The sequence below is a fragment of the Strix uralensis genome, chromosome Z (assembly GCF_047716275.1).
Source record: "Strix uralensis isolate ZFMK-TIS-50842 chromosome Z, bStrUra1, whole genome shotgun sequence".
In the NCBI taxonomy this organism is placed as follows: domain Eukaryota; kingdom Metazoa; phylum Chordata; class Aves; order Strigiformes; family Strigidae; genus Strix; species Strix uralensis.
In genome coordinates, this window is record NC_134012.1 from 30,977,502 (window position 1) to 31,005,041 (window position 27,540).

Here is a 27,540-nt window from a genome sequence, read left to right on the forward strand (position 1 = left end):
ACAAGCTTGTGTGCTTCCTTTTTTGTCTTTTATCTCCATTTATTACAGTGGGAAGAAACTCAGTTCTTCAGTTCTGATGCTTTGCAGTTAATCAATGAGTGTAAAAGGTAATATGAGATAGGATGGGGAGAATACTTCGGAGATGGAAAGCCACAGAATATCAGTTGATCAAAGGAAAGGAGTATTAAAGTACAGTTTTTATCATTCTTGAAAATATACATCAGGTAGTCTGTTAGCTGTTTTGTTCAGCATTAAAGTAGAAAATAGAATAGGGAATGGTGATATTGGCAGACATACTCAAGGAAATCTATTCTGTGCGTCAGCTGGAATTTTTGCAGTCTTTAATACTAGGGACCTAACACTTTATCATTCACTACCTGTGAATTGATTACTTTTTCAGCCAGTCATATGTTTTTAATAAATATATAGAAAAATAAGGGTACAGTCATTGCTCTCTTTGCTGTTTGTAGATGACAGTAGGAGTGTATAGAGGATTTCTACTTACAGATTCAGGGAGCTTTTAAGAACATATTTTTTGCCAGTAATGTAATTCAGAGGTAGTAAACTTGTTTAATAAAAGTCTGTGTTAGATGACTAATAGATGAATGTATCTATTTTTTTTTTTGCATTTGCTTGTTTGTCAAACAATAAGGAATTGTCTAGCTATAGGAAGGAATAGTTTGTTACAGGACTTTCCTCAGACAGAAAAAACTGTGCCTCGTGGGATCTGCATCCAGAGCTAGACTCTCCAAGATACCTGTTACTCCACGTTCTGAATAGTCTCAGCTTCTGTGCCCTCCTTTCTCTTTCTGATTTCAACTATTTCAACTACTAAAAGAAAAGGTAGCCAAAATGGAACCTATAATTTAAAAAAAAAAGTGGTTAATAATAATTATTGTTAGATGGTTAAAATGGTGATTTAAACAGAGTTCCTCTCTGTGTTCATTGTATATTATGTAAATCAGAATGCTTTAGCTTGTTGTTTTGCTGATTAGGGATATCAATTAAACTCAGACACCAGAGTGAAAAGAACAGGCGTATTTTACTAGAAATAACTAAATAATAGAATAATACAGAAAACATACAGTAAGAAAAGACAGAATAGTGCACTTAAACAGGAAAATACAGGGTAACGCATCAAATCATTACTACAAGAGAGAGAATAGTGATTAAGAAAGATCCATCACCACTTGCATACGTTACCATCACCCAGATCTGCAGTCGCTGGGCAGCCCCGGTTACAGCGAGGATTTGGAGAGCCTGTCCCGGCAAGTCCGAAGTCCTACGCGGTGCGTCCACCCGTAGGTGAGGCTTCCAAAGTCGCTGTAAGTGGGTCTAGCCTTATATACTCAAAAATCAGCAAGCCAGAATAGCTGGCACCTTTGTTTTAAGCGGAAATATCTGTTTTCAATCTCACATTAGATTCCCCCCGAGCCTGGCCAGGGCTCAAGGGAGAAGCTAAGGGAGTTCCCCTCCTTATCTAATTTGTGTTCTTTTTAAAACAAGGCCATACGTCTGTCCCAAGGCTGGACAGCTGGCTTCACGGCCTTGTTAACTTACTCCTACACAGAGAAGAAGAAAGATACATTCAGGATAGACATGTTTTCATTACATTCATCATCAGTAATGAGTATATGATATCTAAGCTACATCTTTCATTAATGAGCATACATATTTCACTAATGATTACATACTGAGGTAGCAGCTTTGGCTCAGGACCTGTTGCTCAGGCTTCAATACTTCCACCTTTTACATCAGAATAGGTGGTTTGCTATAACTTGGTATAATACCTATTAGCACAATGGTTATCAGTTATAAAATGTACAGGATTCACCTATAGGTCAACTCTGGCTTGGGCTGGTTGTCCAAGCCTTAGCACTTCACTTGTTTCATATTTCAGTTGTACCTGACATCTGATGTTTACATGGGCTCTGAAAGACTAGCAGTGGGTGGAATAATGGTCAACTCCTGTTCCTTGTTACTAAGTCTGAGAATTGTTAGTGGTGTCTGGTTTAAGAACTGGGGGGTCCATCCCAAGATGTACTCAGCATCTGTGAAGGACACCAGGGTAAGCAGGGTGTACCTATGGCTGATCTCCAATGCCAAAATGAGGAATACAAGACAGGTTACAAGAGAAAAGTTACAGTAACAGTGGTTGGGCATGAAGGAATGATGTTAGAAAAATCAAAGGTCGTTTACAAGCATGTGCATGTTTTCCCTTCTAATTCTCACACAGTCTTTATAACTTTTCATCCAGAAATCTCTGGCTGTATTAAAAACATTTTAGCCAAGAACTCTTAACTGACTTGAAATAAAAACCACACAAACTGAATCTGTAATTAAAATCAGTATTTGTTTAATACTGTTCACAAAGAGCTGCTAATAACCCAGTTCTTAAACCAGACACTATTAACGTAAAATAGTTGTTTGATGTTCCTTAGTGGTCTGTGGTAATAATTATTTGCCCTTACTCGTGGTAAGGGTGGGAAGTCTGATGTGAAAGTATGCACATCAAATTGTGGAAGGATGTGTTGGAGAGGAATGATTAAGGGAGTTTGCACTGATTTTTTTAAAAAATTTTTTAAATTGTTTTTTTCTGGATCTGATGATGATTTTTGACTTGGCTAACATGGCTTCTCTGGCACTTTTCATAACTGGTCACAAGAAGTAGCAGTAGGTGGGGGTAGCCTTAGTAGTGTGTGTCTTGTTAAGCTGTGTTTTTGAGAGTAGGAAGTAAAGAAGCACTTAGAGCTACAACTAATTAAAACACTTAAGGTTGTGTAGGGATGCCTTTGTGAGGGTTCTTTGTAGAAGTGCCAGAATGCACTGTTCATGTTTCATATAGATCGATAGATTTAAAATTAGGCTGTCCTTCTCTGATTTGTTTATTACATGGCTGAAATTTTCATCCTGGTAAAAAAGTACTTTGAATACTGTAGGTTGTAAGAATAAAAATAAAATACCTGTTGGTATTTTACATGGGAGGAATAATCAAGGATTGAGTTTTGGAGGTCGTTTTAAGAAGGTGAATGAAAAGAATAAAATGAAAAGTATTGCTTTCTTGGGATAAACTTGTTAGCTCAGACTGCTGTCAGTTGCACTTTCAGATACCCAAGGGCTGCTTCACTCTAGATACTAAAAGTTCCTGAGTGTGCTTTTTCTCTTGCTCCTATGAAAATACTGTAAGATGGTTCAGTTTATAAAAACTAGCATTAGGGGTTAGTAAGACTACCTGCCTGCCACTGTGTTGGTACTTGACAAAAACTGTAGCTTGAACTGTATATGTGTGTGTGTATATATATATATATATATATGTGCGTATGTGTCTCACTGTCTATTATAGTTGTTTTCTGTGGTGTGGCTGTGCAGTAGTTCTGTTGTAATTTTTTATACTTGGTGTACTGTTGAAGTGTTCTTTAAATTTTTTTAAAAGTGTTCTTAGTGTTATTGAAGGAACATCTGCTTAATTAGCTGAAGACTTGAGAAAATGAAATATGATTTAGAATAACGAAGTGGTTTGGTTGCTTAATAACAGTATTATTGTGAGTACAGAAGGGAGGAAATCTGGGAGATAGTTCCATTTCTTACAGTCATAAGATTTTGGCTGACTGTGGTGGCAACCTTGTTAGACTTGTTTCCTCTCTCCTTGAGTCTTGAAGGATTAAAAATTTGCAGGCCAGAAAGATAGAAGGTTAAATAATAATTTGAAGTTGGAGGCTCAGGAAAGTCTTTAAAACTGTTGGTTGTGAGGTAGTATTTTAATGCAGTGTCTGCTTATTTTAGCCATAGAGAACAACTGGCAAAGGAAGAGGAAAGGATAATGAGATTAAGTTAACTTTCACGTTTGGGGGGGAGGGGGGGGGGAATCTAGCCTTGCTTTTTAAAACTACATACAGATTATAGTCATAGTAGATTTTAATGAGGGAAGGGTAATATAATACTAAAAGTGCAACATATTCATGACTGCATGTTACTTGAAGTTGCTCAAGCTCAGCTAGTTACTCAGGTAGAATTGATTGTTTTACTGATAGCAATGTTAAACAGTAGCATAGTAAGTTGTCTTTATTGTTTTCTTAATTGGGATTTATAAAATATATAAAAACTGGGATTTATAAAATAAACATAAATTCATTATTGTATTTCTTTTTTTTTTTTTTTTAGATAAATGAATTGGTGGATGCCCGTGATGTCAGCATTGGAGCCTGGTTTGAAGCTCATATAGAAAATGTTACCCGAGCAACAAAGGGACATAAGAATGGTAAAGCTCAAGGAAAGAGTGGTAACACTTACAAAAGGACTAATGGAAACTTAAGTCAAGATCATTCTAGAGAAAATGCAAATAATTTGGACAGTACACCATCCACATCTTATTCAGACTGTATGGACACTGATGAAGAAGCTATTTATCATATCAAGTATGATGAGTAAGTGCTCCTGATACTATTTTGAGGACATCACATATTGTTATTTGGTTTGTATAAACCAAGAATTTCTTGAAGAAGCTTGGAATCAAAGAAAGCGAGTTCAATGTTGCAACCAAGAAAAAAAAATATTAAAAAATCTATAACACTTTTCAGTTGGATATAGTGAATCCATTGGAAGTAATGATATTTTTCATGCCTAAATACTTGTCCAGTATTTATTTCTTTGTCTTTATGAAACTTAAAATCCATCCTTCTAATATAAGAAAAAAGAAACTATATAACAATTTTTACTGTGTTTTTTTCCAAGTAAAGTATTGTTTTAATTTTTTTAACTATTCCCTGTGTATATTCAATTCCTATCATTGGAGCTGAATGAGAGCAAATATTGGTACTTGATTTGGATCAGTTTTATTCCAAATAGAACAATTGTGCATAAAATTGCAGGTCTGCACTTAGAGTGAAGGTTTGTTATAGAAAACTTTGTGATGGAGGGCATGAAATTGATTCTGAACTGGAGAGAGGGCATTAAGGGTGGGTTGTGGTTTTTTTGTTTGTTTGTTTCTGTAGTAAAGACAAATTGCAGAGCCTGCAATGTGTGGGTGGGAAACCCTGAGTTTGGAGGGATTCCTTATTTATGAACAGGTTTTGCACCACTTCATTTGCTTGGGAAAGTGGTCCAGATGTTTTTTTTTAAATTAACATCTGTTAAAGCGTTAAGTTTCTAAACAAATAAAACTTTAAATGATTTGAGGATTTTTAATTTTTGATACTGAGATTAGTGAAAATACTGTAGTTCGTGCAATGTAAGATTAAGGTAGAAGGATGCAAAGTTTATTCAGTATTAACTAAATGTAGGTTTCCAAAATATATTTTTAGAGCAGCTATTTCAACTTTAATTTTTCTAATATGTAACTGTGAATCTGCCTTATGTAGAACACTTGTTGCGCTTAGTAACAGATACAACTTAATGCACTTTTTAAATTGTGTTGAATTCTGATTCTTTATCTGCAACTGTGTAAGTTTTCTACTTAATGTTAGAGAATTACAAAGGTGGAAGTAGAAATGTAAATATTGCATTGAATGTTGCAAGAAATACATGAAAATAACTTAGTCAACCAGTATGATCAAAATGCAAATATTTTCTCTTGAAATTACATATCTATTGTGATGTGATTTCAGAGACCTGCCTTTAAGATTACCTGATTTGAAAATACTGTGGATATATGCAAATTAGCCATGGGGCAAACATTTCTGAGAAACAGTGTTTATGACTGTTGCAGTGAAAGTATGTTCTTTTCTGTAGATACTGTTGTTTTTCATGAGTCAAAGTACAGAAGTAGAAAATGTTTCACAACAGGTCTAATTTTTCTTTGGCATATCATACTAAAGAAAAAAGAAGATTGACCTCTGTTTATGTGTACTTCAGGATCTAGTGGTTCCCCTTCAGCAGGTGGAGACAGTCTTTCTACTCCTACTATAAGATTATGTATATCAGTTGTATATTCTTAGCCAACAAAATCAGGTGAGCTACAGAAGCACAATATTGCAAGGTAGTCATTGAAGTCAGTTATTTAACTGATCAGCCTAAGGTACTGGAAGTTTGAGCTTTTGGAAAGAAAAACTATTGGAAGGCTTTCTGGAAAGTGGGACTTGTACATTTATTGCTGATTGGGTTTTTGATGAATGTTACACAAATCTTTCAAGGTCTTACTTTTTTCTTTTAGTGTTACCTGACGTGCATATTCATGTGGTAGCTATGTGTGCACTCATACCATTTTGTTTTCATATATTAGTGTTTACCTCTTTAGTGTACCTAGACCACTCATGTATCCTGTCACCTATGTGCTTGATGTGCATGAATAGGGAGATCATGGTGTGCTTTGCTACACTGTCATCCTCTGCTCCAGAAATTGCTTCATCTAATTTATCTCTGTGCTTCTGTTCTTCAAGGTTCGTATTTTACTTCTTGCACTATCTTCTTCTGCAAAGTTAACTGTTCCTGGGTGGTTTGCTTTTTAGGTTCAGACTGTGCATTTTGCTGCAAGATGTACTTGATGTTCTCTAGTCTGTCTGTGCGGTGTTGTTTTGGAGAAACTCTTTTCCCTTTTGTATTTTAAAGATGATTCTCTTGGGTGGCATAATTTCAGCTTTGGCTTGCCTACAACAGGTATATTCTTACAAGACATGAAAACACATGCCATTATCTGAAATAGAATAAAAATGGTTTAAAAATGGATGACATAAGCCTGGTGCCTGTAAAGCCATCCAGATTACTTGAATACGTTGGGAGGACTATGTCAGAGGTGCTCAAATTGTCACTGATGCTCAGTTTCCATCCTGGTTCTCCTTCTCCACCTATTATATCTTTCCAGTTTGAAAAAAGCAGCAAAAAGAAAAATAAAGTTACAACTAAGGGGTAAGTCACCATTAGTGCATTGAATTGTTCTACTCCAGCCCCTTTACTCTGATTCGAGGCTTCATTGTGATGAATAGTAGATATACTTTATGGTACAACGTGCTGTGACAGACTCAGTCTGACACCCCTTCCCCCCCCCCCCAAAAAAAAAAAAAAGTTTTTGTTGTTGTTGTTCTCCCCTTGATGGCTGGAAGCAGTAATGCTAATAGTGATTACGTAGAAGGTACTGGAAGTCTGCAACCCAATATCAAGACCAGGTCATCCATCACCGTGGGCCCATTTCTTGCAACAAAGTCCTCTAGGGCAGACCTTTCTCACCTCACTGTCCCCAAAACACACAGATCAATGTCTTGACTCAGATGAAGGCCTGAAACTGTTTCTTTTCTTAGCTGTCCATGGGTATTCACACTGTATTCATATATTCAGGTCTGAGTTATGTGTTGTTTGACACCATCTATCTCAGAACAGTGTAGCTGGGAATTTTATCCAAAAGTGAAGCTTCACCTCTGTAATTTTCTCTTAGACTGCTTGTCAGGAAAGTTCACCTTAAGCCTTCATTGCCTTACTAAATTATACTGCAGTACACTTCCGTACTTTGAAGTGTTTAGGGGGTGATAAGAAAATCTGACAAAAGAACATCAAGAACTGATTAAGAGTTTTCATCCACAGTGTGTCCAGAAATTTTGGTGTGTTTGCTGTCCCTCCACCAGTTTCAATGAGGGATAATGCTGCCCTATGCAGTGGTTCTACGTAGTCCTGTGCCTGTGCATCAAGGAGGATGTGTCTGTACTGGCCTGCATGTATGTTCCACACCCGATTCTTTGAAAGTAGTTAGAACGGCATTGACAGATCTGGTGTTCATCTGGCTTTGGTTTTGTAGTTGGAAGCATTTGACAGTCCAATCAAGCAAAGAATCCAACGAGTTGTTACTTTCAACAAAGCAATTTAGGTCACTGTGTTCTCCTAAGAACAGCTGTTCTTGAAGGATGAAGCAGGACTTGTCCTTTGGTTAAATGAGAAGGCTGGTTTTAGCAGTGGTCCTGCTAGTTTTAGATATCAGTGTTGTGCAAAACCTAAACACCAAACCTAGAACTGCAAAACAATGTAAAATCCATTTTCTTCTAATCCTTTGTTTCATAAGAGTGTATCTCTGAGGGCCTGAGTTTTCATTTGTTCCTTTCTTATTTCCATTTCTTGTTTAAATAGTGTAGTTACAGTGAATGTGAACAGGAAAAAAATACAGCAGAGCTCTTCTAACAGAGTACAGTTAAATTAACCTTTCTGGGCAAGAGCTTAGTTACAGTAATTTCAAAGGGGTAACTACCTTATGGCTAAACAGAGCTCTCCTGCCAGCTGTGACCTGCTACAGACAGGAGATACTACATATCCCTCCTTGATTTTGTAGGGAACAGGAGAGCTGAGTTGTTTCTGTTGTGGTTTCCCTCTCCCTTCCCCCCTGCCCCCCCACCCCCCGAGGCTGTATGCATAGCATTTAATTAAGTTGTTGCAACAGTTGTAAGGCCCACATATTTCTGCAGGGATATGGTTCTGCTTATAGAAAACCTAGTGCCATTTGGAGGAACAGAACTCAGTTCCAGATTAAACTGGAGTCATGGTTCTTAGTAAGTTCAAAAATTCAAAAGGCTTGCGGTGCTTATTTAAGAGCCCTATGTTCATCGGTGAGGAAGAGACCAAAGTATCAGTTTTATTAATGCTGACCTTCAGTCAGTACCAACTCCCTTGGCAGCCAGTTGTGGCTATGTAGCTTTTGCCTGATAGTCCATCTTCTGCATTTAGTTTTGGAATGTAGCCTTTTCCCTGGAGGCAGCATTGTTTGCAGGTGTGTTCCTATCTCTACCAGTGTTGTCTTCCTTCCCTTCTGCCACTTTATTCAGTCTATTTCTATTTCACCTTTGCATTTGTTGGTATCACAAAGAGCTGTTAAAGACTTTGAAGTCAAGGGTGTGCTCTCAGGTTTCATATGCTGCTATCGTACATTTCTTCTGCTCTAAGCAACTGTCTTTTAATACAGAAGAAGATGTGAACCTGTCTTGAGCAGAAGAAAGCTTCATCCTTATTTGAAAGGACTCATGAGGAATCAAACATGTGCTTAGATCCTAAAGCTCACTGAGATAACTAGGTAGAGTCTGCACCACAGCTTGCTTAAGAATCACTTCTGAATCAGGAGCAGGACGCTTCACTAGCTTCATGTGACACGATAAAGACATGTTTTACAGTGCTGTGTCATAAGAAAGTTTGTCCTTTCCTCTTAATTACTCTATTTCATATTTGTTGCTTGTGCAGCACTGGATATAGTCTGCTGAGTTACAGGGAGAGAGTTCTCTCGCTCTCTGGGTGTTAGCTTCTTGATGGTTAGCTCTTCCCTGAAGTAGTGGAAAGACTTACTGAATTACAAACAAATGCTGTATTTTTCTTCCTTTTCCTGTTTGTCATTTGTAATGAAAGCCTTCTGTTTAAGAAGTCTCTCAATAGTAGTTGCAGGAAGGCTGGATGTTTCTGTAGCCCGAGAAATGTCAGTATGCATACCTGTATGCAAGTATAGATTTAGTATGGCTCAAGTGTAGGTAACTTTTTTAGGGCCATTGTGTTTCACTAATGATACCCCTCTCAGGTTTTTCATCAATCAACAGAGAAGTTTAAATTAAACCTTAAGGTAATATCTGTATGATGTGTCATAAAGCATACTGTTTGTGGTTATTTATTCGAAGGAACCAGAAGCTTTAGCAAGAGGGATCATCTATTTACTTCATCCTTGATATGAGCTGTGGAGTGATGCCCTCTGAATTCTTTCAAATCTGAAGTAGTCTGAGGACTCTTTGTTTCTCATCCCAAGAGATTATAGTCAAGTCTGTGTCTGTTCTATGCAGGATGTGTTGGATGCTATTATGATCCATAAGAATTTATGTGGATGTCTTTTCGTTGATGTTGTAAAGAGCCTGTGTGAAGAGCAAGCACTGTGCTCTGTGAGTTACATGCCCAGCCTGATTCTGGCAGTTCAGGTAGCTAGATGGCCGTTACTATTAGTGACGATTTCTAAAAGCTTTACTAGGTTCCTGGAGTTGTGCAGGCAGAACTTAGAGTATTCCTAATAGTAGATTTATTAAGGGTAGGGGTTTTTTTTAGCAGTTCTTAATGTTTCATTTTACTACAATAGACTATGTCGTTGTTGGTGAACTTTAACCTGAGGGACTTAAGTTTCCAAGTACATTAGGGTTCTTGTTGTCCATTAGTGTCCATTTTCAAAGAGAAGCTCTTTGGTTGATGATACTTTTGTCTGACGGATCTTGAGGTTTATTACCTTAGTCCTTGATTCCATATCAGTACGCTATCTTTCAGTGGACTTCACAGACTTCTCTCCTTGTACTTTACAAAAGTTAATGTTTCTTCTGGGTTTGATGAGAATGCTGCAGTTGCTAAGGCTGAGGCTCTGTGCAGTCTCTATCATTGTTAATGGAGTAGAAAACTGATAGTTGATGTTAACCTTCAGAGCCTGTGGCAACCAGCTTGGTATCTCTATTCTTCAGCAAGGTGATTTCCATTATTTCTCTCAATTCTACAGGAAGAATTGAGCCTGCATGTGAGTTTTTCAGGTTTTTCTTTTTTTTTTTTTTTTTTAAATATTACAAGATTTCTTTTGGGACCTAGTCTAGGCTCTGACTTAAACTAAAGTTCAAGCTGCTTCTCATTTTGGTTAGAAAACTAGTGTTCCTGTATTCTTAAATGGTATAACTCTTCGTAATTTAGATAGAATAGGTATCATCCAACTTTATCAGCACCAGTTATTTCAGATGGTCCCTATGTCTCTTTGTGCTGCTAGCTGAAAGATCAAAGGATACAGTGATCTTAGAGATGGTCTCAGGGGATGCTGGTAATTTGAAAATCTGTTGCAAGACTGCTAAGGCAGAGCTTAAGTTGCAGCATACTTTTTAACTGACATTATGAAAGAATGGCACCATTCTGGATATCTGTAGAATATTAGTACTGGCTAATATATACATATATATATTTATGTATAATATTGAGAAACTGTGCTGTCTTTGGATCTGATCCTACAGTAATTACTGTGTAACGAAGAAATTGGAAACCCACTCTGTGTAAACTGTGTGTGGGGAGCTATTGGCTGTGCCTGTAGACTGATACATAAGGTATTTAAGAGGGATCCTTAAGAGCAACTAGTTTCTGAGGTATCGTTTCCATGTGTGTGTTCATCATTTATCTGTCCTGGAGCCTTTATGCTGTTGGGGTTTTGAAGTTGAGTAGAACCAACAGCTGTTTTGTGCAGACAAAACAGCTTTGAAAGGGTGAACTTTGTTGCACTTAGGCTGGCAAAGCCCACATGGTCATGAATGTGGCTTTCCTGGGGTGACATTGTCATTTGCACTCTGGGTATGCTGACTCTTAGTTCTTGTAGAGAACTCAGTTATCTAGTTGCTGCTAGTGATGCATTTGTGTCCACTCCCATTACCAAAAGTACAGGATGGGAGGAATGGGAAGAGGAGAGGGTGTACAGGTCTATGCCTGTTACAGAGGCAGTTTTGGTTACAGAATAAACCTGTCTAATGCATTTCTAAGAAGTAAAATAACTGATGGGTAGTCTAGTTCATTCTTCAGCATGAAGAATTAAAAACAGTGTTAATTTTCCTCATGACCTAACAAGATGTCTGTTCTTGCTGGTTCTGTCCTTAAGTTGCTGATGCTGTTGCATCTAAATAAAGAGCTTGTGTTGATATACTTTATCACTAATTAGGACCTGTAATCCTCAAGAACAAATTCACTTTAGCAGTTGTGCTAAACATCATAGAACCACTTAACAAGAAGGTATTCCTTATCTCAGAGAGATTACAGCCTGCTTTGAAGGTAAAGGCACATAAGAATATGCCGTTACCATACCTGTAAGCCTCAGTTAGTGTGTCTCTCTCATTAGTCAGTCTTCCATAAGCTATGTAAAATGTCATAAAAATAAAAATTATTGTGGAAAATACCACAATAATTTTAGACCCTCAGATCTTAATGTAGTCCAGGAAAAGATTAGTGTATGTGGTAGCTTTTAATAAAAGGGGACTGATCTCAGTGATCCGGGACGCTTGTTGGACTCCTGTGTTCGTAAGTGTAAATTGTCAGTGGTAGCTTTTGTTTCGAGATGGAAGGTTTGTTGTTAACCACCACTAAAATGTATTGACCTGTCAACTCAGTACTGTGTTTTCATTTTTGTTTCTGATTCTTCTTGAGAAGCATTTGTAAGATTGGCTTTTTTACCATTTTAAGCTTATTTGCTTCTGCTTCTGAAATGTTTGAGGCATGTTAGGGGCATAGGTGCCTCATGCTAGCTGAAAGAGATTCAGAAATAGGAACTTGGACAACAAACTTTATTTGGACAGATGGGGAACAGTGCAAGACAAAAAAACAGTTTAGGAGGAAAAAAGTAGGGAAGGATCCTACTTGAAATACTTTTTAAAATGTTTGTTCATTCCCCAGATCTCCTCCTGCTCAAATGGAAAACATTTATTCCTGTATTATTTCATGTTGTAGGAGCTTTGAAAAGTCTTTAGGTGCAGGAGAAGGTTTTTAAGTACAAGTGGAGTTCTCATTGTCAAGAAGATTACTTTTTTAATTTAAACCTTTTCTTACACATCTATTCTGTTTATTCAGGACTAATCAGGGTTGCAGACAGTAAGAGAAGTTCACCTTGAGAGTGGTGTGAGGAGAAACAGTTCCCAATGAAGGCTAAAGGTATTACTGATCATCCTTTTTATAAAGGGAGGAGACAAAATTAAAAAAACTCTAAGGCATTTTGTTTGAAAGACTGTGATAGCCTGGCACTCTGAAATGCTCTGCCCTGCTGTAGCCATTATCCTTACAAAGTCTTGCCTATTTCAGGTGAGTTTCATTTGTCATTTGTAGTCCAGATGGTCATTAACAGTTGAAAAATAATGTATTTATGCACAATTCTGAACTTTCTTTAAAAATGTGTACACACACATTTATTAAGAAAATTAGGATTTCACTGTGTTGTCATAGAGGACAAAAATTTTAGTTCTTTTTCCTGCTGTGTAAGTAACATGCGAGACGTGAGTTGGTATTTGGAGAGCACAGAATATTTTGAGGAAATGAGAAGAAAAGGTCTAAGTAGTACCTGGTCAAGAAAAATAGTCACTTTCTCCTTGAAAGCATCTCCTTAGTTGAAGAGTCGTTGAGAGGATAGTAGTCTTAAACTTGTTATTCCTTTCTCAAGGAACGGTTTGAAGATTAGACTTGCTTAACAGGTATATTTTTCAGAATATCTTAAATGTGAAATGTTCAAATAAAGGTAGTAGGCTGGGATTTCATAGACTGTATCTGAGAATTCACACAGGTGACACTGTTGATAAATTGATTTTGGAGACCAAAAGACCTTATGTGCCATTGTCAGATGAGGTGGCCACTCTTACCTTACTTCCCAACTGTGTACATCTGATAGTTAATTTGCATTGAGTTTGATGATTGTGTGGCTGTACAGTGAAGTCTTCTTGGTTCCTGATATATCTAAAAACTAATGTTCACAAAGTTATTATTACTGTTCATGTTACTGATCCAGTCAAATGAATTTGCCCAGTGGCTGCACAGTGGGGGCAGAACAAGGGAAAGAATTACTACTTGTTCGAGAGGTAGCTGCTTTGAGCGCCAATAGTGAAAGTGCATGATGCAAACAGTTTTGTTCTGTCTTCTGTGAAGAAATGCCAAAATGCATCCCCTTGCACACAATCTATTTCCCAGATACCCCGTCTAAACATGTTTAACTGAAATACTTGACTTTTTTCTTTATATGCATTAAGCACAGGAAATAGTGTGTATCAGGAAGGTGTATGCTGTCAAGTTCCTGGTGGTTGGAGTGAGGAGTCGGGGTTGTGATTTTTTATGAAGGATACTAAGTTAACAGACCATAGTTTCATTATGGCACCTGTACCTTGAGTTCGTGTTGGCCACTTTAGAATTTCAGAAGAGGAATAAGAGCTGTATCGTCTGCCCAGTAGAATCTTCTCTTAAAATGATCTTTTCCTAAGGGAAACACATGTTTTATTTGACCTTCTGACAGTAACAAATTTTTTTTTACAATTGGTCTGAATGACCACTTGGAGCACCGCTCCTAGCTGCATAATTTTGTTTTCTAGTTTCTACTATCATTGATTAATTTGTTTACTCATTCAAAACTTTCTCTCATACAGATTATTAGACAATAGGAGACCTGCTAGGTCACATATAAGTCTTCATTCTTTAAATTCTCATTAGGAAAAGAGTGCCATTATGACGTGGCTGCCTGGGCATCTTAGTTCAAACTTAAAAGTTGGGAGAATAGACTGCACACAACTGCTCTTCATTTCAAGAAATTGATTCCTTGTCCCGTTTGCAGTGGATTTCCTGACTGCATAATCTGTGCTTTATAATCTCAAAGGGTTTGCATGTATTAGTCTTCAGGGTTTTGATGACTGGCATTAACTGTAAGGCTTTGATTTCTAAGGATCTAGACACTTTGTGCAAATTGAAAAGGATGTAGTTTGAGGAGAAAATCCAGGTGTTTCTTGGGCCTCTTCAGAAAGCATATGAAATGAAGGGAGGGAAGCTTTTCTGTCCTGGTAGTTGTTAGAGAGAACATCTGAAATATCAATAGTTAAACTTTGTTTTTCCTTTAAAACTGATACTTGGCTGAAAAAAAAAAAAAAAAAAAGGTGTGGTCAGTGAAAATGTGATTGAACTCTTTCCACTTACTTGTTTTTCATTAGCTATAATGTTCTCCTTGCACAGTTGCTGTATTGAACACCTGAGGAAAGGTTTTCCAAAAAATGTCTTTTAGTAATTGTGTGACTTGTCATCCTGTGTGCTAGCTAGTGAAGTAAACCAGTTTTTCATTACAGTCACAGCATTTAGACTCATTATACAACAGTTTTGTACTAAAAATTCGACCTCACATGTAATCCTTACAACTTCTGAACTTCTGTTTTGATACTCTGTTTCTGGCTTGTCTTCTTTCAGAGTATTCATGTTGTCCACGCAGTGCAATGGTGTAGGTCTAGAAGTCAATTTTTATTAATACTCAGAACCAAAATCATGAGGAAAGTAAGATGTTTCTCTTTTATATTTTATACGCTATTAATATGGTTTCTCAGTGTTTAAGCTTCTTAATTCTGTAATTATTAGTTGTTTGGTAAGGTTTTCAAGATCTTGTTTATGTTCCATGTGACTGACTTTTATCTTTATTGATACTCATTATTCCTTCCAGTCTGTCTTTTGAAATATGTAATTTTTTTCTTGTAATAACACATTATCAGAGCTACTGGTTGTCTTTTTGAAGCTTTATCATCCCAGTGATTTTTTTCATTCCCCCCACCCCCCCTTCATAATTCTGGCTTAGATGCTTTTCCAGTACAGTGTCATTAGCTTTTTCAAAAGGCTACAGCAAAATTAAGCTCACTTCCTCAGTTACCAAATTGTTGAGGGGTGGTGGTGGTGTGAATGTAGTTTTTATTCAGGTTTACCTACTTAATCAAATTTATCTCCTCTGTGAGGTCATTCCTTTTTCTTTCTTCTTTCATTTGTGCCCTTCTATTCCTTCATTTCTGGGTATATATTTTGAACGACTCTTCTGAGTTTGTTGTTTGGGAAAATAAATTACACTTTCATTCTATTTATATTGGGAAAATAACAATTTGAGAAATTGGACATCTGCATGAACATTCCTTACCATACTACTATGGAGAAGGGATGGGGAAGTCTTGACTTTTGTTTCAAGAATTTTATCTTTTCAGTTGCAGTTGTTCTGGTACCAGCTGGGAAAGGATATGTTGCAAGTTCTCAGTAAATTGAACAGAATTCTATATGTTCTGACATAGAGCTAATATGCTCTTCTAGTATTTGAACATTTTAGGAATGAACAGATACTGACCATAGCCAAGAAACACTGGAATTTTTATTTCATGACTCATTCTTTGCTATGGAAACTGTCTACACAGATAGGAAATCTGAAATCCTTGCTACGCTATTGGTAGTATTTACAGATAGAAATATTACAGGGAAATACAGGACTTCCAATGGGTGATATTCATTAAACTGTTATGATTATGCTTACTGTTATGATGTCTGCTTTTTTCAGTATTAGGTGCCAAGTGTCATGAAAAACATTGAAAACTAAGAAAATGTCTACAGTTGTTTTAAGTTTAAAGGTTGATTTCTGTCATATAATCTTCATTTCAACTGTACCAAACTTACGGTAGTCTAATTAGAACACTGCTGTGAAAATGTTTGTTTTCTATTGAGGGTCATTTTAGGATTTCAAAAGTAACTCAATAAATAAGAAAACACTTTCAGTAAACACTCATGTCTAACAGTAGTCCTTTATTATAGATTGCCAGAATGGGTTTTTCACTTCATTCTTCAGGCTTCTTAAAAGATCATATTTGTTCTCTTAACATTTTGTCATGTAGATAAGTCCATGTATTCCCATTTTGTGATACTATATTTAAATATTACTCTCGCGTATTTAAGAGATTAGGTTTTATGTTAATGGGGGATTTTTACAAATAACTTTTAAGAAAACAAACATGGAGGTTCTATCATTTTCTAACGTGAGTATGTTTTTTCCATACTAGGTAAATTGTGTCATTAGATACATTTGAGGGCACAAGTTTACTGTGGAAATACTGTTTACTTACTACTTGGTATAATGAGGAATAGTGGTACTGTGCTTAACATATATAGTGTAACTCTGATTTTGAGCCTAACTCAAAATCTTGTGACAAATGCAGTTTCTGCTGTTCTGCCTCCGGTGTCAGTTATGGACAAACGTGAATGGTTAAATATCTGCTAGCATTCACCGATGTCCATAAAAGCGTGTTTCGATGTGTGAAGGCACAGCAGCAGAGCATTCAATGTCAGAAACCTGATGCAAAAGAAAGGTGAATTCTGATATGGGAAGTCTCAACTGTTTGCAAGCTATCTTTTTTTTCTTCCAAAGTTTCTGAGCTTAAGTTTCTAACCAGACAATAAGGAAAAAAAAATTACTCAGTGAAGAGTCTGCCTTCCTTTTTGTTCTTTGGAAAGCAGTTAGTTTCTTTCTGCCTGTAAAAGGGGACTTTGGGGGTGGTTTTTTGGTAAATGATCTTGTTCTAGTCATGCTGATAAACAGTTGTCTTTGTTTGGGTGCTTTCATCAGGTACTTCCAAGAACAGAGCTGCAGTTGTCGTTAACAACAGCAATCTTTAAAGTTCCTCAGCAGTACAGTAGCAAGTATTCTGTTCTGAGCTGTATAGGGGTGGCAAAGATGACACAAATCTGAGAATTATTTTTTCCAAATTCAATGATTAAGTAAAAAATATATTTGTCCAAAGGTCTCCCAGGAGAAAAAGAACCTGAAGAGCATAAATTTTTCAGATGAAAGCTAATTTTCTATGAACATAAACTGATTTAAATCACAGATTTTGGGTTTGGGTTTTTTTGATAGTGACACTTGAATTTTTTTAATGTGTATTGGTTATTTTTGCAATCCCACTGATCTCATATGTACTTCTCACTTGATTATTTCACTGTATGCATAACTGATGTCCTTTTTTTTTTTCTATCTTCTTTAGTTTCCTGATCTTTAAGCCCTGTTTTCATTTTGGAGTTCAAGTAAACTGAGTCTTCATTTACTGTGTGCTGCTTGCCATCTTCTCCAGATTTTAGGAAGGGTTTATTATAGGATGATTGCAACTGACTAGTAGCTCAAACATAGCTGTCTTCAAGATTTCGGTAGCCTGTTGTACTATAACACGATGTCATTATACAGGCACCCAATAAAATAGACATTGTCTCTATAGTTGCTTTTTGCTTTGTCTTATTACCTGTAGATGAATCTGTCTTACTGGTTTTGTGGTTATTAAAGTTACAATGCTCATAATTGCTATAGTAGAATTCTATAATAGCTTTTTTAAGGGAAAGCTAATCGACCTAAAAGTAAAACCACAAATGTTAGCTTTGCAGTACACACTCAAATGGGAAACAAACCAAGTAAAAATTACAAACAATGGAGAGTTACATCATATGAGACTGTTATTTGGATAATGGCTCAATCCCAAGCACCTGTCATGCAGATTTTTATAATTAGGATCTGAAAATCTTGGGGAGAAAACACTCTTTGGATTTAACTTTTGTAAGTAGTTAAGGATATGGGTTTTCTTACTTGGCCATAGGTTTATCTAAAGGTGCAGCCACTTTTACACTAGAAATGAAAAAAATGGTAGATCTTCCCACAGATTTAAGGCACACTAGTTAGATGCATGGTAGAGAACAAAGAAATGCCTGGAGATACAATGCCAGGTCTAGGCGCGCCCCCCCGCATTATCTGTAGTAGCAAACAGGTGTGTTAGATTTAATAGAACGCATAAAACAGAGCAAAATAAACTTATTTAAAATGTCTCCAATTACATCAGTGGGCTTTCAATCAACTGTTTAGGAGCAGACATCCTGATTTCAGGCTATAGTCTTTCAGAGCCTCACACTATTATTGACCGTAGTTTTGGTATTTCTTTATGTATTAATGTAGCAAGTTACAATGTGTGATTTCCCCAAGACCTTGAAATTATCTTGTGCATTACAGGGAGGTATGCTGGAAGGTGACAGAGCCATACTTTTATTAGTAAGGGTAGGATTTTGCCATTATGATTTAAAAGTGCTGTTTGATAAAGGTATATTAACTATAAAGCATGAGGGCTCTTGCCAAAATACCAATAATTGCATGATGGAAATTTGATTTAAGATGTATTATCCTCAGCACTGTTTGTTAAGAAGGAAGAATGAACACTTTTTATAGCAATTGTTTATAGGCAGTAGACTTACTTCTATTTTCTCTGTTAAATTTGTACTGTGACGTCATCTAGTCCTAGTTAAATGATGGAAGATTCTTTATTTGCTTACACACAGTATCAGAAAGGAATGTCACTGTTTCAGTTTATCATCTTTTTACAATAGGCCAGCTTTTTTCTGCAGACAGTTTCCATCATATCCATATTGTGGCTGTTTTTCCATCACAGGGGTGAAAGTATACAGGCTCCACTGTCATTGAATAATTGCCTTATACAGAGTATTTAAGAAGGCTGTGGTGTTAAACTAAAAAGTTAACATCTCAAATCTTAAAAGCTCGCTTTCTTGTGTTGGAATTTTAGTTGTAGTGCTGTCAAATATCATTATCTTAATTCTTCTAAATGAGTCTTTCTCAACTTGGAGAGGAATTGGAGCTCTTTGGAAATTATTCATTACTCTTTGATTTTTGTGTATGTGCTGTGATGCCATACACCAACAGAGGAAGAAAGCAGTCTCTTATAAACCCTAGTAATTTGTGGGTAATATTATATAAAATGCTGTGTAAAAAGTCACCAAGTTTCAGTGAAAAGTAAATTGACCAAAATCTTTTAATTATGATTTAGTGAACTATTATTTTTTTCAATATTGCATTCCTTACTGCATCTTGCCAAGAGAAGTGTGTTATAAAGAGAAGCTATGATTCCCACATTTATCTTTCTAGATTTTTTTGTAATTTAAAGGGAGAAACACTTTCAAAGTGTTAGTTCATGTATCTCATTTGAGAGTCTTAGTTCTGTTTCTCACTACATTTTGTAATTAGACTTTAAACGTGGTGCATGGAATGTGGACTACATAAATTTGAAATGCTGTGTTTCTAGGGTCAAATTTGTACAAAGAACTGTCCTAAATGTGTTGTTACTGAAGTTAGTGGAATTGTAACAAATGCATGAAAGCAAAGCTAAATTGGAAATGTGCTGAGTTGAAAAACCTAGTTTTAATCTTCATTATTTTTTCACTGCCATTTTAATTAGAGTATTGACTTTACTGGGAGCAAACTAGGGCCATGTGTATGCCAAAATCTTGAACCTGATTTTGTTCCAATCAAAGTCATCCAGTGCTTATAGATTTACTTTTTTTGTTGTTGTTGAGAGAAAGCTCTTGGAGGCTGGTTTTCTTCCATCTGAGATTAGTGAAGTTCCTGGTCTGTGTTTAGATGAAAACTAAACTTTTAAAAGGATATGAGGTCAGATTTTTATACTATGTTTCTTATATGCCCAGAGCACATTTAAAAAATTATACTTTAGAAAAATGTTATCTGTGTCTTATTACTTACTGTTACAGGACTTGTAATCATTACTGTTGTTGGTTTTACTTTTCAAGGTACCCAGAGAATGGCATAGTAGAAATGGAAACCAGTAATCTTCGACCCCGAGCAAGAACCATTCTGAAGTGGAGTGAACTAAAAGTGGGTGATGTGGTGATGGTTAACTACAATGTTGAGACTCCAGAAGAAAGAGGATTTTGGTTTGATGCAGAAATTACCTCTTTGAGAGAAATCTCAAGGACTAACAAAGAGGTTCATGCTAAAATTCTGCTGGGGTAAGATTTGTTTGACCAACTCATAAAATCTCTACATATCATTTAAAGTATCTTTGTTGAGTTTTCTTTGTCTACTAGTCATCACTAGATCGAAGTTAATGTCGTGCTTTGATGACACAGTTGAGTCATGGTATTACAGTGCATGGTTTTTACGGTGTGCAGACTTAGCTATGAGTCAGAATTTTTACGTTTGCTGGAGATAACCATAAGATTTCATGTATTATCTATGATTCAAATTAATCAGTGTGTTTATATTCCTTTATGTTTATATGTTATATATTTATACATTTATATTAGTTTATATATATGTTCAATTCTATTAAAAGCTAAAAATCAGTTTTCATTAATTTTGGAGATAATTTGAAACCCCTAGATCTCACTGAATATTAGTCATCTCTGACAGTTGAGGAAGTCTCTGAGCTGGCTAATTGAATTTTTAGAGTAAAATACTTAGATGGGTATTATAGCTTCTGAGAAGTAAAATGTGGAACTGTGGGATGTGGGAATTACAAGTTTTCATGTGGCTGAAGTCAGCTGAGTATCATTGCTTTGTTGTCCTATTTCATTTAAGAACTTGTGTATAGTTCTTTAGAAATAGTGTTTGCTGTAGAAATCCATATGATGTAACTGTCAGTAAGCTGTATGATTGCCTTCTTAGGGATGAACAGATGACCAGTCTTTATTGGCAGTCTCCTTGGCGAATTCACTGTAACCATCTTCCTCCTTATTAGCTTTCCTCATTTCCTTTACATTATCCTTTTCTGCTGCAGAAGAACTAAAAGCAAATAGATCCAGTCTGCCACCTTCATCCTTGCAGAAGAGGAGGGTGTATGGGTACTCATCTTAGGAGTGAAACTGATTTTCAAATTAAACTGGAACTAAAGTGAAATTTCTTTTTGCTTGAGAAATGATTGATTTCATGTTGGCATGTCCCACACTTATTCAGTGGGTAGTATCATTGTTCTGGGAGTATATTCCTTAAAATGAATTGGACTCTTCACGTATTAGTGTAATTTTCTTTGAGAAAGGAGAATTACTGTATCTGTAGGACGACTTACAGTGTAGGACAAGGTTAATTGGAACAGACATACAGAAGACTTATGATCAAGTGCAGTTAAATATTTTGTGTGAAAAAAAATGTAATTGTATGTAGTACTGGGAAGTAGGAAAGACACTGATAAATCATGCAAGTAATTGAAAATCTGTTTTATGGATAGTTTTTAATTTTAGAATAAAAGGAGTTTTATTAGACAATCTCAGTGCATTATGGTCTAGTATTAAATTGAGCAGGCATATGGACTTGTTTTGCAGTCAAAGCAAAAAAACCCAACTTCACATGTAAAGCAAGAAAAAATTGAGTAGGTAAGTTGAATTATTAACTTGGAAGGGAGAGGAGACTGAGAAAGGGAGGCCAGTGTAGAGAGATGAAGATGTTAATTGTAATGCATTTAATACTTGTATGGCATTTGGTGAGTCAGAGATGGACTTCATGACCTCTGCAAACAGAATTGACCAGATATCAAGTTTACATGAAGTTCAAATGTCTATTGATAATGTTACTTAGAACTGTCTGTGTGGATTCTTTCAGAATTTTTCCCATTTATTAAGATATGATAATCAAAATCTGGTTTATATTGGCAAAAGCAAGCACATGGTGGCTAATAAAAATTCTGTTCATGCAGATTGCAACTCTGTACCATAGTCTTTTTTTTAATCTAAATAAGCTAATAGTTATGCTTCAAATTTGAAGATGGTAACTTCAAATACCACAGGTACTGTGACAAGTACCATGAGGTTCCCCATAGTATTGGCACTTACTATCCTCTGAAAGGAATTGGGGGAGAAAAATATCCTATTCTGAGATGGTGAATTTAAGTCCACTTTTCAGATGGAATCTTATTTCAGTGAATTTTCTTCCTGACTAAGAATTTAGGCTTCATTTACATGTTGATAGATTGTATATGCTGATATTTTTTAGAAAGTAAGGTTATCTGAGCCCTGCCATTTCTGAAATTTAACAAGGAGTAATTCTGTATCACGTGTGCTATCTAAGTCATTCCTCTCAATTAGCAGTAAAAGTACAAGGTAAATCTGCTAGTATTCATAAACTTGTATAAGGAACATGCTACAGCAAGAATCACTTTACATTTCAGGTATGTTGGTTTACAAAATAAAAACCAATCTCCTAGTGTTTATAGCTTAATATATATCGCTATACTAACATAAAGGCGTAACACAAGATATATTAATATAAATTAGTTTACAATTATAACTATGTTATAATATTTTTGTCTATAATATTATAATATATGGATATTCTTAATTTTATATATTGATGTGTTGTCATGAGTTCTTACCATAATGTTAGCATTAGCTAATTGTTTTAAATAAAGGTGAAATCTATTTTGAATGCTTTATGAGTATATGTTAGTGATGAATTGATTGTGTATTAATGTCTAATTTGTGTATTACTTAAGAAAAACCTTAGCAGGCAGTAAAGGGAGGCAGAGTTCTTAGGGTTGCTTCAGATGTATTCATGGCTTGGACTTTTTTACCTTTCTGGTATTACGTCAAAAAGGCTCTGTATAAAACAGTCTTGTACACAATAGTTAAATGTTTGGTTTATTAATCTGGATTGCTTATGACAAAGATTTTTGTTAAGCTGTTGGCACAATGACAGGAAATAACAAGAACACATACTGTTTGTGGTAATGTTTTGGAGCTGGTAGAACATGTGATGACTACTTCTTTTTTACTGTATCAGTTGACGTGTGTATATGTTAGGTGTTACTTTTATTCATGTTTCAGTCATAACCTAAAGGAGATGTCCTGTACAGTCTGTCTCATCAGTTCATCTTTTGGGAAACAGATACGGATTAGAGAATATTATCAGAGAGGAATGAGACTGAACAGGAGACAAAAAAATATAATTTTACAGAAGAACTGACCACATATAGTTCTCATTTGTACTGTATTTGCACTGCAACTGAAATTTGTAATTGCAAGATGTCTAAAACCTATCCAAACTGGACTTAATCTGTCTCAGATACAAATACAAGGGAAACAGCAGTTCTTTGACAATGGAACATACATGGGCCTAGGACCATGGGTCTGTCATGACCTTGTGTGCATGCTTAAAGTTCAGAATAGTCTCTGCCTGTTCTACATTTGCAGGGTGTACCTCTATTTTTGAACATCCTTTATTTTTTCTTTTTTAAGAATATCTTCTGTTTCATGACTGAAAGTAGTTAAATGTAATCCAGAGTAATATGTCTTGTCCTCTTTGCACTTTAAAGGGCATGTATCAAATGCCTGTTACTGGTGGGTAGTTGGGAGATAAACTGTTAACAGTAAGTCATGACACCAAATCAAACTCAAGTAGTTTAAATGGTGCTTTGCATTCTCTCCTTGCTAGACTTCAAAATAAATAAAAACAGAATCAGTTCTTACTTCTCTTCAGTCAGCCTTTGAAATTTTGGCTCTGGTAATACCAAGACTTGTATTTTGTTTAAACCTTTGGAGTTAAACAAGAATATCAGAAAAATCTGTTCCCTCTGCAGATTTTATACCTCTTTGACTAAGTGAATATTTAGTGAATTTGAAGTCTTTACCCAAGTAGCAGTAACGGAAAGTAATAGAAAGGGTCCTAAACTATCAGTTTTATATTTCGCATCTTTAAATTCTGCAGGTGTTTTTGTATGAGGCTTCCTGCTCCCAAAAAAGGATTGTTTTGTGTTCAGTTCAATCTAATTTTTAAATATGCTTATTAACGTTTTTCTGTGTAACCTGCCAGATACGGGGTTATTTTCCTCATTTGACACAACTTCTGCTTTTTCCTTTATTTTTTTGGTAGGATACTTTCCTGTTTATCTTCTTTTAGACTCCTTTTATTCATGACTAGCATGTTTTTGTTCTTGGAAGGCAGCATGATGTTTTTACAGTTTTGATGCTACCTGTGCAGATTTAACTTTTTTACTACTTTTGAACAAGTTTTTCCATTTATGTTTAACTTCTGATTTTTGAAGTCATACGTAATGTTTGTTTTTATAGCTTTGCAGAGGGACAGAATTTAAATGCAGTACAGAATAGAGAACTAACAGTGAAACAAGTCTTGCATGTTCTAGATGATTTCAAGAGTACTTATGCTTCTGTGGATTTCTATCCAGCTGGTCCAAAAAAAAAGTTATTGACAGTTGTACCTTCTTTTGACAGGAAAATAGCAGTACCATACTTCCTATCCTTCTCGGTGTGAACTGTGGTAATCAACATGTCACAGTTGTTGTCATACTTTGTAGGTACCCAATAGTGTAGGTCTCATACTGTGTTTCTTCTATAGGCCTGGAATTTTTGTCTACATGGTTTATCCCTTACTGATGCTTGTATACTTTTGTGGTATAATTTTCTACACAAAATAACTTCCCAGTTCATTTGTTTTAATGCAGCATCTTTGACTGTTGCTGGTTGATCTGGGAAGACGTTGTTTTGCTGATACGTGGAATATTACTAGATTTACTTCGAGCCATTTTTAAAAAAGCTTTCATGCTGTATCAGCGGGTATCCTAATAATAAGGATTCTAATTGCTGAAGAACTTGCCTGCAGGTTTCTTGCACAGATATAATGGCAAAAATACTTCTGAAAGGGTGAGTTTGTGTCTCCCTCTTTCCTCTTCATGGCTTCAGTGGAGCTGGTCACCTCCTTTGAAGAGACCTCCTTTTGAATCATCGCAGCTGTTTAAAATCAAGATAAATTCCAGTTGTCCAAGAAGCCCGCTGGGATTTTTTCATGGTGATTCTGTAGAGGTGATGCCTAGAACTTCTCAAGTGCTTCTGTGAACTGCTTTTCCCTAGTGTCTACAGCTAGAGCTGGCTCACTGTGGTAATTGTCCTCTTCACCAGGGTCATAAATGAGTTATATCAAACCCAAAAAGTTTAGAAAGAACTGAAAGAGTATGTTTTGAAGGGTATTTGGCTAACTTGATATTACAGATACCCTTTTCATGTTTCCTGCTTTCTCCTTTCCCTCCTTTCTTTTCAGACAAAAAACAATCCATTTTACAAACACTCCCTGAATAGTTACAACAGCCAGGTTCCACACAGATCATAGCTATTTCTCTATGCACTTTGTTTCCTTGCATACTTTGTTCTCCTGTTTTAAAGAGGACAGATCTTCAGGAGATTCCATTATGCAGAGAGAAGTGGAAGGATTACAGTTTTAAGATTGCTTACCTGTAATTATTTCTCTTACATGGAGGAAATACTTTATCTCTTGATACTTCCCTCTTCCTGATTCTTTAAGGGAGAGCATAAAAAGTAATTTGTCTTTTTTGCCATTTCTCTGCACATTGCCTGTTCTTAACTGGGTGTATGGGGAAACTGATATTTGATGAAGTGTTTCAGTTTGCTTTCCCAAAATGGAGGGAAAGTAGACTAGCTGCTTGTAAATCATGTTACATGTTTTGGGCTGTGAACGTACTGTTCTTCTGTCTTGAAGTTTTAAAATTTGAGTTGCAAAACAAATTTACCTCACTATAGATAGTGTTCTCTCTCAAACTAAGTAGTCCAGTTATGTAAGAGCTTCTCAGTCCTGCTGGTGAATGGGTAAGACTTTGAAGGACAAATCCTCCCAAGGGAAAGGAGTAGGCAAATCCTGTGGATCAAAACCTGGTTAATTGCTCAGCTTGTGTCAACAGGCATTTGGCTTCTAATACCATGGGACCCATACTTGGGTTCCCATCTGTCCCTGGAAATCCTTGATCCTCAAGTGGGACAGGAGCATCTATGCCAACAGGCTGGCCAACCTGGTGGTGAAGGGACAGTGTGACCTATGGTTAAGGGAGACACTGGCATTGTATGGAACGCAAAGGGTACAGTGTGGTGAAAACAAGAAGGATCTTGGGTATCCCTCTTTCACCAATCCCATCTCAAGAGCATGTATGCAAATACAGTCTGGGAAACAAGCAGGAGGAATTAGTTCTGCATGTAGTCACGGAACTGTGACGTTGTTGGTATAGTGGAGATGTGATGGCTCACATATAGCTCACAGGACTGGAGTGAGAGATGAATGGATACAAACTTCTTAGGAAAGACAAAGATAAAGAGGGCAGGGCTGCCATAATGTGAAAAAGTTTGGATGTGTGGAGCTTTTCAGTGAGATGACAGCAGTCTAGTTGAGACCTTGTGGATGAGGGTGGGAGAGGTCAAAAAGGATGACAGGATGTAGTTCACCTGACCAGAGTGAGGAAGAGGATAAAGCCTTTAAAAGTCTTTGAATCACAGACACTGATTTTTGTGGAAGACTCAAATTCCCTGACATCCACTGGCAGGATAACATTGGAATGAAAGCAGTCAAGAAGCTGCCTGGAGGACATCAGGGATAACTTCTTAATACAGGTACTGGATAAGTCAACAGGGTGATACACAGCTGGATCTGCTGTTTATTATCAACAGCTGCTTGGGAATCAGATGATCAATGGTAGCCTTGACTGTATGGGTTAAGTAGTAGGTGCCAAGATCCTGATGGAACTGAGGAAGGAGAGTAGCAGAGTAGAGACTCTGGAACTCAGTAGAGCAGACTTCAGTTTCGTTCAAGGAGCTGGTTGATGGGATCCTGTAGGAGGCAATGTGAAGGGTAAAGGAGCTTAGCAAAGCTGACAGGTGCTTAAGGACAACCTCCTCCAAATGCATGATTCATCCTGATACTGAAGAAAGTAATAGGTGTATCAGGAGTTGGCAAGGCTTAACAGGAAACGCATGACTTGGCTCCAGTGCAAGAACTCAGTATATAGGAGTTGGAAACAGGGGCAGTGTAAAAAGGAGGAATTTTGAACAAGTAAGGATGGTTTTAAGAGAACCAAAGCTTGTCTAGAGTTGACACTTACAAGAGACATCAAGGGCAATGCAGAGAGCTTTTACCACTGCTTTGGCAGTAGAAGGCTGAACAAGGAAAATATAGATCTATTGATGAAAAAGATCAGTATTTAGTATCAGCAGACACTGTCTTCATTGCCTTAGTCTTCACAGCTACCAGAGAGAGCTTCTCAGTGCCTAGTGAAAGCATTCAAGGAGAGTCCTCAGCAGTGAATGAGGACTGAGGCAAGGAATGCTTGCAAGAACTTGACCAGTGCAAGTCCGTGGGACCAGATGGATTGCATCGAAGTATGCCAGGGGAACTGGTTGATGCTGTAGTGATACTCTTCTGTACTATATTTGAAAAGTCATTGAGATCAGGGAGATCCCTGACAACTGGAAAAGGGCAAATGTTGCATCCATCTT

General features: G+C 36.6%; 1 protein-coding gene across 2 annotated transcripts in view; it reads left to right on the forward strand.

Moving 5' to 3' along the window:
* The window catches only part of UHRF2 (ubiquitin like with PHD and ring finger domains 2), a 92,046-nt gene that overhangs the window by 17,331 nt on the left and 47,175 nt on the right, over positions 1-27,540 (forward strand). For both annotated transcript variants that reach the window (XM_074854932.1, XM_074854933.1), the window contains exons 3-4: positions 4,162-4,424; positions 20,050-20,268. In XM_074854932.1, coding sequence (XP_074711033.1) covers positions 4,162-4,424; positions 20,050-20,268 — 482 coding nt within the window. The remainder of the gene's footprint in view (positions 1-4,161; positions 4,425-20,049; positions 20,269-27,540) is intronic.